The sequence below is a fragment of the Ixodes scapularis genome, unplaced genomic scaffold (assembly GCF_016920785.2).
Source record: "Ixodes scapularis isolate PalLabHiFi unplaced genomic scaffold, ASM1692078v2 PGA_scaffold11__112_contigs__length_91849675, whole genome shotgun sequence".
NCBI classification, from domain to species: domain Eukaryota; kingdom Metazoa; phylum Arthropoda; class Arachnida; order Ixodida; family Ixodidae; genus Ixodes; species Ixodes scapularis.
Window position 1 is genome coordinate 5,709,808 of NW_024609837.1, and position 12,237 is coordinate 5,722,044.

The following is a 12,237-nucleotide window of genomic DNA, read 5'->3' on the forward strand; positions in this document are numbered from 1 at the left end:
TAAGTGGGCTTAGCGCACACCTGCCCGGAGCACTTGGAGCGAAAGATCGCGCTGCGGAACCCAGGGATCCTGGGCTCAATCCCCACCTCTGCCCGTTTCGATCTAGTCAATATATTGGCTATATTAAAAACTACTCAAAAGAAATGCTCTCAGTAGAGAATTCCTGCCTCGGCGTCTACACAAAGTGCTGGAAGTGCAGACATATAAATAAATGAGAGCACATTACGTGCCTTTCAGTCACTGTGCCGAGTGATCTTAATTATGTGTTCTGCTTCTCTCTGAAGCAACTGTCACAATTGTATGGTAACCGAAAAGTATCCAGAAGCTTAAGCAACCTGCGCGCTTCACATTCAATGTCAGAAATTACAACAATACGACAGAAACAAGCGAAAAATTGCTTCCGTACAAACTTGGTACCGCATTATGAGCAAAATATAATTCAGTATGTTGCACCTGTTTTCAGACGCGGACAAGAGCTGCTTGAAGACACCAAAGAGACAGAATCGCACCTCTAGTGAAGCGCCTTCGTTGTCGGCCCAAAACATGTTTACATTTACCTTTCCTCACCCTTTCTATGCTCCAGATATCGTCATATGAGCCCTTTTTATTCGTTTTCTGAATACTAAAAGCAAATATCAAAGGCTGAACATTGGGCGCCGCTGAAGAGGTTAAAAGCTGATCCAGGAATTTTCGTTCCCATGCAACAGGCTTAGGGTGCGTCCATGTCATCCTGTTTAAGCTGATGAAATTTCTGTAGTATTCTATGCCGACAGCACGCGCACACAGGGAACATACAAAGAAATCGCCGTAAACAAAATGCCACCGTACAAGCACGTAGACCGGGGGAGGCCCATGGGGCCCGCCCCCCCGCCCCCCCCCCCCCCCGAAATCTTCCATTTTGCTGGGACCTTCTCTCTCCCCTTCCCCTCATGCATCATTTTGTCATGGGCAGGCTCCCTCCCCCCTCCCCCCCCCCCCCGAAAAAAAATCCTGGCTACGTGCCTGCCACCGTAGCACAGTGAATGCCAGAAGCGCACGCTGGGAGGCGCTCTTTCACGTACTCCGGAACAAAAAAAGATACGGGTTTGGAGCAAAATGATTACATGTGTTCATCCTAAGCAAAGCGTAAATAAAAGCACCCTAGATCACCGTGCCCTAAACCGACTGCGTTACAACTCCTTGCGTTCCACAATGATGCATGACACGGACCACGTTTACCGTAGCAACCATCTTGTTGCAAACAGTAACAAATGGTCGAAACGCTGTCACATTGAAAAGCAGCACTTTGGAATCGAAGAGCAGTATGGTAAAAAACGCGAAAAAACGAAAACGTATAATTTTTTTTTTCTTTTTTTCAAATAACGACGTAAATTTTGGGAGCGCTGCAGCAGATACCGAGGGTATGGCTAAAGACATTTCCGGCAAACATATCACTTTGAAGGGCAAGTCCGGAAACGACTTGTAACAACGTCGCAAGGAAAGTTTTAAGATATCCTATTTTCCTGAGGTTTTTCATTATACTTCGCAAATATCATTCAGCTTACTCACCAAACGCTGCAACCACAAGAAAAAACAGAGCACCGGGCTGCATGATGATCGAAACTCTTCAAAATGTCTTAAACCTTCTGGGTTCGTGATGTGAACACACGGTGCTGTCCTTTAGAATGTATAGAAGTGACGTGGACATCTTAACAATACCTTTTCCAGTCAATCAAAATTTAGACGAATACCACAACAACAAAAACATCTGTTGAATGTCATACCGTCCTCAAAAATATAGAAAACGAACAAAAGGATTAGAAGTGTGACTGAAAGTAGAAATATTGGAAGTAATCATTGATATAAAAATATAGGTTAAAAATTGGAACAGAAAACTAAAAAAAAAAAAAGACCATCCACCTTCATGCTGTGAAGGTGATAGGTCAGCGAAGCTGTGGTATCACCTGCAACGATTTACCAAGTAAATGCACTGTAACTGTTTTTATATAGGAAGGACTTTAATAATAATAAATAAAATATACACCAACCAAATCCTCGTTTAAAGGCGGAACCCTGCGTTTCAAGACCTGCTCGGTCTCTTCGTCCGGTTCCCCTGGCTGTCGCCACGGCCAAGAGCGCCGTCGAGAAAGACCAATCCCTGAGCGAAAGGATAAAACTTCCCGCTCATTCACACTGGAAGCGGATCCGCGTTCGCAAAGCGGTTGTGAACGCGGTTGTGTAAAGATCCAGTACAATTGCACGCGCACTTGATGTCATCGAGTGCGCGTGCAATTGTACTGGATTTTTATACAACAGCGTTCGCAACCGCTTTGCGAACGCGGATCCGCTTCCAGTGTGAATGAGCGGTTAGCGTGGAGGAATTCTGCCGCCACCTTGAGTTCTGCCTAAGCAGCACCTACTTTAGTTTCAAGGGAGAATTCTTCAAACAGTCCAATAGAACCGCAATGGATGCCTCCATTTCCGTCACAACTGCGAACCTATGTATGGAAGCCATTGAGGAAAAGGCGCTACAGTCATTTCACACGGCCCCGAAGTATTCTTGAGGTATGTAGACGATTGCTTTTGCATCCTAAAAACGTCGGAAGTGGACACGTTCCTTACCCACCTCAACTCCATTGAAACGTGTATACAATTCACCGTGGAGCATGAAGAGGACAATACCTTACCTTTCCTCGATGTGCTCGTCAGAAAACAAAATGAAGAGCTCCAGTTTTCTGTCTACAGAAACCCGACACATACTGGACGTTATCTCCATTTCCATTCCAATAACCCAGCCTGTCACACTGCATCAGTGGTCAGAACACTCTTATCCAGGTCAAAATATATCTGCTCATCCGAAGCTGACCGTAAAAAAGAGGAACACACCATTTTCGCCGACCTACAACATAATGGTTACAGAAGCAGCTTCATCCACCGCATTGCTCCTCATCGAGCCCGAGATCGCCGACACCTGCAACCCCCAGCAGGTACACAGACCCGTCCTACCTCACGCATCAGCGTTCCCTACATAAAAGGTACAAGCGAGGCGCCGGCACGTGTACTGGCCAAAGAAGGGATCAAGGTGGCCCACAAGCCGATGTCTACGCTCGGAAGACTCATGCCCCTTCCAAAGGATCACCAACCTAAGGAAAAAGCACAAGGCGTTATTTATGATATTCCCTGAGCGGACTGCCCGGTCGTATACATTGGGGAAACAAATAACTTCCAGGAGAGAATCCGCCAGCATACGAATGACGTTCGAAAGTTCGACCATGAACGAAGCGCTGTAGCTGAGCACCGCGACGTCAAGGACCACAGAATTGACTTTGCCAACAGCAGCATCCTGGCCGTTGAGACCAATCCCAGACATAGACCTTTTATTGAATCCTGGCACATACAAACGAAGCCAGAAAACATAAATAGATCCTTCAGCACTCTGCCGACCGCCTACGTGAACGGACTTCGCCACCTCACTGATGCAAAACAATATACACTACCTTAGAAGAAAACAGAATACTGCTCCTCAACGGCCATAGCGGCAGTCAACCTCTAAAGAAGAGACCGAGCAGGTCTCGAAACGTAGGGTTCCGCCTTTAAACGAGGATTTGGTTGGTGCATATTATATTTATTATTATTGTTGCTCCCCAACCAGAGAGAGTTCTCTCGAATGTTCACTTTCATGACGGACTTCGTACGCTGCGTTGCCGCGGCAGCTTATGCAACCGCAATCTTTACCGCGAAACGCATGCGGGCAGCACCGAAACTGATGGCGGGGCTACTCCCACAACAAGGAACGCGGAATTTAACATCGGCGGACCCGAGAACGGTGAATCGACACATGCAGGGATTTCTTCTGAAATCCTTCGTCTGCTCGTTTTTTTCGTCTTGGCTTGAATTTTTCACGGCTGAGGCTGAAGTGCTACGTGCAGACAACAGTGCACTACGAATGGAAGTTTCCCAACTTAGCCAAGCAGTTGTGAACAAGACCATGGCGGGGGCTCCCAAAAACTCCTCATCCGGCGCTTTGGAGTCAACGGCGCCGTCCTATATTTCTGTTGCTCTGGGTGCCCGACACAAGTCTCCGACTCAACGACAACGTCGTGCTGTGCCCGTAAATACCACGGCTCGTGGAATATCGTAGTCAACTTCCTTCGACCTCGAAGGTATCGGGGTGCACGTCCTGGTCCGGATGGTGCTCACCCGTAGATGGTGTTCGCCGGATGACAGACCCCGGGAAGCTAATTAAAAAAAAAGTTGCTCGATTTTGCTAAGCACGTTGTGACGTTGGTTGGCTTTACAGTGGCCAGTGTGGCCGCGTTTATTATAAAATAAAACAACACGAACTCAACATTGTGTTAAAATCCCAAAACTAAACCCCATACTTTTGTCCCCAGTCTCCTCAAAATCGAATTGAAGCCAATCCCCGAGAATCCTCTCGGCAGTTCTTTTGTAGACTCGTAGGGGCCTTCTTTCCCCTCAGGGACCGACCAATCCCTCCAAATTCAGCCGCTCCCACGTTGTACACTGTTACCCAATGGTCGGTGAGCTGTCAGCCTGGCGCTCCGACCGCCGAAACCAAATTCCTTCTGTAGTCATTCCCTGCATTTTTCCCAGTCTGCCTGGCGCCAACAGCTAAATTATCACACCGGGTAAAAAAGCGAAAATTTGATACTAAGCGGCGAAACCCTTTATACACAGGCACGCACGGTTAAAAGCCACAAACAGCTCCAAGCGCGGGTTCTCCCCGTACCACCTCCCGAAACCCGAGACGTTTCTTAACGACCGCGGGGGAAGCTCTCCCACCTCGAACCGCGATGCCCCCCCAAATGCTCCCTCCAAAACGCCGACAACAACATACAAAGCTAAAAAAAAATGCCGACGTAACTCTGAAAAGATAAATTTTCTAACAAAAACACCTTAATTAATAAGCAGGATTTCTACATACCTAACCATCGTCATCATCTGTATATCTAGGCAATGGGGGCGCCGTGGACGCTGATGGATTCAAGACTGTCACAGGGAAGAAGGACGCAGGCTTTTCAATGGAAAGAACGCCGGGAGCAAGCTGTGCTCTGTGCCACGGCAACCCAGGCGCCGAGGGTACTTCGTCTCCCGGCTAGATCTACAAACAGCGGAAGCTGACATTACGGAATCCCTGGCAAGTGTTTTGATAGGCAAGTCAGTGGCGTGCACCAAGCTTGTAACAAAACACGATAGCTATGCCTCCTTTCACGCGGCTGTCGAGAACGACGAACTTGATCATATCAATGAACTTGACATGGCCAACCAGATGCCTTTTTTGCCCTTTTGTTCGCATTCTTAGAGTCACGTTGGCCACAGTGGTCAATGTAAACGATTAACCTTTTAACCTTCTACTTTGGAATGCAAAGCTCTACTCCCAGAGCGTTCGCAGCCTTAGAACGAAGTCCTCCGATTTTATGTCGGAAATTGTAGGCAGTTCATACACCATTCTTTGCCTCACTGAAACTGGGCTAAAGGACAGTATCACTAGCTCCCAATATGTTCCTTCGTCATATACAGTATTTTGGAAAGGCCGTGATTATGGCATTACGGGACAGAGATATGGAGGAGGTATTTTAACCGCCGTGGACGCGTCACTGTGTACATGTAGAAGATATGACCTGGAAACTTAACGGAATGTTCATGGGTTAAGGTTACGTCCTGTGACGGGATTAATTATCGAATAGGGAACTATTACTTCCCACCGCACTCTGACTCAGAGGTTCTCGCTCGTCATTTTAAATATCTAGAACAGCTTGATATGACAAAAGTTCCGTGCTCAGATATCTGGGGATTTTAATCTACCAGAAATTGACTGGCTAACAGGTATGACTCGTTGGCAGGCGAGGTCACCAGCCTGAAAGTATCAAGCCTGCTTTGGTTTTATTTATTGTAATGGATTTGAACAACGCAATATTATCCAAAATTCAGCGGGGAATATACTTGACCTTGTTTTAGTTTCCTCGCCAGTTGTTTGTACCTTGCCGATTGTGGACCCCTTAACACGGGTTGATCCTTTCCATCCACCATGTGTTGTGTCTATTCTCTTTCCGCTGCGTCAACGAGGCTCTTGCAGCCAGGAATAGTTTCTGTACAGAAAGAGAGATTACCTCAATATGGTACAAGCACTTGGAGTGTTATGACTGGAAACCAATCTTGAATGATAATTACGCGGATTTGACTGCAGAGACTCTTACAACAGTAGTTTCAAGCGCCCTAGGTAAATACGTGCCTAAGCGTATTTTTCGGGCAAACAAGTTCCCGTCATGGCTTGCAAGGGAGCTCAGGCATTGCTTACGACGTTAAGCTTCATTATTATCGTCTTTTTGAAAAATTTGGACTGCATAGGTGGTATGCCAAATTTTGTTAGTGTCGTGCCTTGGCAAAACGGGTTTTTAAACAAGACGAAAGTAGGCATATGGCTGTACTTGAGACGGTGAGACTGATATGCACACGAAGTCAAAAAGCTTTTGGAAGTACGTACCATCAAAAAAGAAGCGAAATCATAATGTGGTCCCAATAAGAGATGATTCTGGTTACAAATGTGATCCAAGTAAAATTACCAACAAGTTTGCAGTGCATTTTAAATCCTGTTTTACGTCTGCGGCCGTCACTGACGGCAGCACGACGTGCCAAGGTACATTAGATTTTCTTTCCGTTACCCCGTTTAACAAACTTCAAATTAAGGAAAGCATTTTTAAAATGAAACTTAAGCTGCCTTGTGGTACAGATGGCTATCGCAGTTTTATTGTGAAAGGGTGTGCGGAGCTGTCTCCTGTCTTATTACACATATTTAATTTATCACATCGCTCAGGAATATTTCTGTCTATCTGGAAAAGCGCCGTAGTTGTTCCGATACATAATCAGGCGATCCTAGTATTGTAAACAACTACCTTCCCGTTTCATTGTGCAATTTTTCCAAGGTTTTTGAGGTGGTATTGCACAAACGTCTGAACGGTAAATTTAGCCTGAAAATAAACCCCGAAAAACACGAATTTTTAAAGGGCAAGACGGCTCAATCTTGTCTGTGCTCTTTTTTTAGATTATACTGCTTTTCATTTGTTCATGCCCACGCACAAGTCGATGCAATATATTTTGATATGACGAAGGCAATCAATAAGGTTGATCTCAATACTCTTCTTACTAAACTAAATGGTTACGGTTTGTGTCCGATATACAGCCTTGGTTGAAAAGTTATCTCTCATGTCGTGGACATTATGTAAGTCTATCAGAGCTCATGTCTGCTAAATTTTTGTCGCCTTCCGGAAATCCCCAAGGAAGCAACCTTGGTCCAATTTTATTCTGGATTTTTGTGAACGACATCTCTCATAGCGTGAAAAACCAGGAAGTATTGCTATTTACCGACGACATCAAATTGTTTCGCTGTGTTTGTTCGTACTCGGAGTGCAAACTTCTTCAGGATGACGCTTTGGAAATATCAAGGTAGTGTTCGATGAACCATATTTTGTTTAATGAGCAAAAGACAAAAATAATGCCCCTGACTAGAAAGCGAGATTCACTTGTGTTCCCTTACACAATTGACAGCAATGTCACCTCCCGAGTGTCCGTCATTCAAGATCTTGGAATTTGTGTTGATTCATCTCTAAATTTTAATAATCATGCTTCAGTTATATGTAATGCCTCTCTTAGGAACCTTGGGGCGATATCTCGTTTTAGGAGGCACTTTTCTTCGCTTGATTGTCTTGCGCGTTTATTTTGTTGCTTAGTGCGTACAAATATGGAGTTTGCTTCAATTGTTTGGAATTGTATCAACCACACTGCGTCATGCTCCATTGAGCGTGTTCAAAGACGCTTTATAGTGGTAATCTATGACAGGCATTTCGGGCGCGAGTGTTACTACGAAAAACTAGAGTTGTGCACCTTTCTTGATTGAAGGCATTTACATGATTTTATGTTTTTACATAAGGTTGTGAACGGAAGTATTGATTCACCACTTTTGTTAAGTAGTGCTTGTTTCTATGTTTCCTTACAATCCAGTCACTTTCAGTGCCCGTTCAACCCCCTGACTTTATATGATACGTCTCCTTATCAAAAATGCAACTGGAATTTAACTGGCGGGACCAATCTGCTATAGACATTTTTAATGACGCAAAAAAATTTTCGGCGTAAATTGGAGTCGATAATTTGCATATAATTTTGGATCTATGTGTCTGTTTGTGGATACAACAAAATAAATAATATTATTATTATTATTATTATTATTATTATTGTTACATTATTATTATTATTATTACAATCAAAGCCATTTGTTGGCTTTGATTGTCCCCGCACTCTTGTATGCTTTCATGAATGTGTCCTGAATACAAGTTTATAGTTTATAGTTTATAGTTATTATTATTATTATTATTGTTATTATTAATTCGCGGCGTGGCACCATATGCCACGCCGCGAATTAGTACTCATTTTGGGACATGCATTCGGAACTATTATGTCCCAAACACCTTTAACAAACTCCCACCTGCGCTGAGTGACATTACTTCTCGTGGAAACTTAAAAAGAAAACTGAAGACTATGTGCTCGCCCATAGGAAAATAGCGTCAACCTTCAAGACTTTTTGTAATGAGTTTGTACTGTGCAATTCGTCTTTAACGATATTTACTTTGTCGCGTCTCTGAATCTCTGTAACTTCTTTGTTCTGTGTTTTTTGGTTTTATTTGTGTGTGTGTGTGTGTGTGTGTGGTTTTTTTTTTCATTGTTATGCGTGCTTTTGTTGATATTTTGTTGGGATCAGTCCTACAAGTCTTTAGGACTTTGACGGTCCCGAAATGATACTCTGAAGACGTTTAAGCACCTGCAATAAATTTATTATTATTATTATTAGAGGGGCTAGTACATCACTCCCCATTTCGTACTCTGCCGCTGCCGTGGCAGCTAAACGCAGGCGGGGAGCGCTACGTACTTTGCACTGCTCGCGTGCGTCTTATCCTCTATCACGTGGTTTTAACCCTTGTTTTGTGGCTTTCTTGTTGAAACAAGTGTCAAAACTACATACTAGATGATAAGGCGCGTGCGAAGGATGATAAGGCGCGCACGATGTTTTTTGTTTTTTTACTATTCTGCCGACTACTGTTTTGTCGAGAGATACGAAAGAAGCCGACCAACGAGTCGTATATAGCTTCACTGTAAAAGCGAAGATATACGTTTAGCAACAGAAGGAAAGGAGGGGGAGAGAGCGGGGGAACGTAAAGAATAGTGCCTAGAGGCAAAGCTAGCTGCCTTTATGAAGACGAACGCCGAACGCCGCACGCTGGCGTTCGGTATTCAAACGCGTTCCGAGAGTGAGTAGAAGGAGACAAAGGCTGCTAGCTTTGCGTCTGCGCGGTAATCATTCGAACCCGAGCTCGGTGTTCAGACGTTTCCGCGCGCTGTCATCTCCTATTTTTTTTTTTTGTTGCTACCGATATAAAAAAGAAGAAAAAATTTAGAGCCGTGAATACAAACAACGGGAAAAATCCCCGACACTGGCAGTAAAATTTACATCCTTCTAACGCAACTACAAAGATGTTAATACACCTTGGAAGCTTATCAATAATAATTCCTTTTCTTACCAAGTCGCGTTTAACACTGCCGCTTCCACTGCGAAGGTTGTGTCTTATGGACACGGGTCGTAGGGTTTGATTTTAGAAAATGTTTGCTGGAAGCATGTCACGATAGAACATCGGATTGCTTATTCATACAACGCCTGCAGCATTCTCCGCCACATGAAATATAAAAACCAGTACCGAAGGGGCTTCTCTCAATATTTGGTATATTTGTGTATCAAGTTTGAACAAACAGTAAAACAGGGGCTTTGCATTTTTCAAACTGATATCTGCAGAACACATACGCGGAGTTCTACATCTTAAAAGAAAAAGATATAAAATTAAATTCAACATAAATTTTGTACGAGCATTTTATCTGCTAGCTTTAAAAGTCATCAAGTTGGATATGTCAAAAGATCTTGTTACTACAGAATAAAAGTGCGTTCGTTATCCTGACTTTGCTGAGTTTAAAAGAAAACTGTAGCCTCTGGCGCCCACGAAGCTGTGAATTGTAACCCCACGTGCTTTTCACCTAAAAAAAATGATTCCAACAAAAGCTACTTTTCTATAACAAAAAATACACGTCGTCTATACCATCGGCTACTTCAACGCTCGTACTTGCATTCGCAATAAAGATAGAGATCTCAGCGCGAAAAAGTTAACTTTAACTTACTATAGTATGGGTGAAATGCATCGAATAAAAGGAGAAGTCTAGAGGGGGAAAATGCGCAAACTACGTTGGCAACAGCCTCGACTGTTTTTAAGCTAGAAAAAAAATTAACGCTCATGTAGAAAAATTGTATAAACGTTTGCTACTTCCTTCCAAAAAAAATATTGTTAACCTATTTTTAGAAATCTCCGCAGCTCCGAGAAAAAGCAGTAACTTCCTTCAAGAGTGGAACAAAAATTAAAACTGCAGAAGTAACACTTGCGGCACGTAGCTTGTACCATATGTAGATCACGCGTTCATAACGTTCACAGCTTTCAACGAAACATGGGAGAATGTATTTTCGGCGGCGCAACAAGAAGCAATGTCCGCGCACCGTCTCACAGCATCACTCAGTGTCAGTAACCGGCCTTGAGGGTACAAGACTTCCTTCGTGTCAGTCTGTCACCGTGAATACTCCCGTTGACAGAGCCGCTGATCTCGGGAACGACGCCGCAACTACTCCCCTAATGCAGCTTCTACCAGGCATCAAACGGAATGAAAAATGCCGAGTCACTGAGCTGCGGCTGTATGCGAGGTGATATTCGGAAAAAGAGAGCTACGGGCAAATAATCTCAACGCTTTCCAGGACCGAAGCCGAAATCCATCAGATTTCCGCTACATTCCGCTTCTCTCGGAGCTGGGAGACTAGGTGCCGTTTGGCTAGGCTTCGCGCGTGGCTTCAAAGCTAGGCGCTCGGATTCACATGGAGAAAGGAGTTTAGGTGCCGTTTGGTGCAGCTTGAAAGCTGACGACGTCGGCTTGCTTCATGGGACAGTTATTGCTTTCGAATTAAAAATATCAATCACGTGTTAAACAATCAACGAAAACGTCTCAGACACCGTTTCCGTGTTAGTAATTGCAAGAACCCCTCTCTAATGAGATAAACCAATAGATGTGTTGGCCCTCCATCTGCTTGGTTCTGCTGTGTTGTTATCATGTGGCGTGACTGCCATTAGGTGGCTCCAGTTTGCCACACTGCTGCCTTGGCGTGTGTGTTGTAGGCACGTTTTTTTCTTTTTAACCCAGGAATTTTAAAGGGACATTGACGGGTCAAAATCATATTTATTTATCTTTATTATCAAAAGAAAATTGAAAACGATGCCAGAAGATTACCTTCAAAATTCGAAGTTTGGAGATTCACGGTTTCTGAAGTAGAAAAACATGTCTATGAGAAAACAGCTTGAACACTAACTACTTACTCACAGACAGGACAGGACATACACAAAGCTGACCATCAACTATTTAATACTTCTTCCTCCACCTCCTCTTCTTCTTCTTAGTCCCTTCGAGCATTCACATTGCGAGATACGACGCCTTAATTAGAATTTTTAAAAGAACAAAGCATAATAAGGAGTAGATATAAAAATACAAATAAATCATAGGCGAAGAGAAAAATATACTACATGAACAATTGAAAAAAATATCTGCAAGTTCCCAAGCAAACCCCGTACATTTCCACTTCGAGTCACTGACACCATTACACCGTGGATATTGTTATGAAAACTTCTTCCCATGACAGTCCTCACTAGTCACTGGCCCAAAGCCGCAACACACCGTAGATATTGTTTTTCTATGCTGTGCAGCGTGATGGACGGACTTCTGACACATTCCTCTCCATTCTCTTCGATGGCTAGTGCCTCAAGCATCTCTCGCGTGTGTGGATTTTGGTTTTTTGCAAGAACGCTCACGCTGGTAAAGGCTGGGTTACACTCACATGTGCTACAGTGGGCTGACAGGTGGCCTGCTGATGTGCACTTCACTAGCGCGGCATGTTTTCTTGTTCTATCGTTGATACACCGGCCCGTTTGACCGATGTAACACTTACCGGAAGATAAAGGAATGCTGTAAACAACCCCTGTTCCACACTGGGCATATCGTGTCGTGTGAGCAATGTTGCATGCCTTGTTCTGTTTTTTTCCGTTCCTTACTCGGTGGCATATAGAGCACGCCTTCTTTGGGCGAAAGCATATACCACTTCAATGTTTT

General features: G+C 44.0%; 1 protein-coding gene and 1 pseudogene across 1 annotated transcript in view; one reads left to right on the forward strand and one right to left on the reverse strand.

Moving 5' to 3' along the window:
• The window catches only part of LOC115328148 (actinia tenebrosa protease inhibitors-like), a 33,512-nt gene extending 32,967 nt beyond the window's left edge, over window positions 1-545 (reverse strand). The window contains exon 1 of the mRNA XM_040216579.1: window positions 407-545. Coding sequence (XP_040072513.1) covers window positions 407-545 — 139 coding nt within the window. The remainder of the gene's footprint in view (window positions 1-406) is intronic.
• An 857-nt stretch (window positions 546-1,402) lies between these two features.
• On the forward strand, window positions 1,403-5,507 carry LOC115328149 (annotated as a pseudogene).
• Window positions 5,508-12,237: the final 6,730 nt, after the last annotated feature.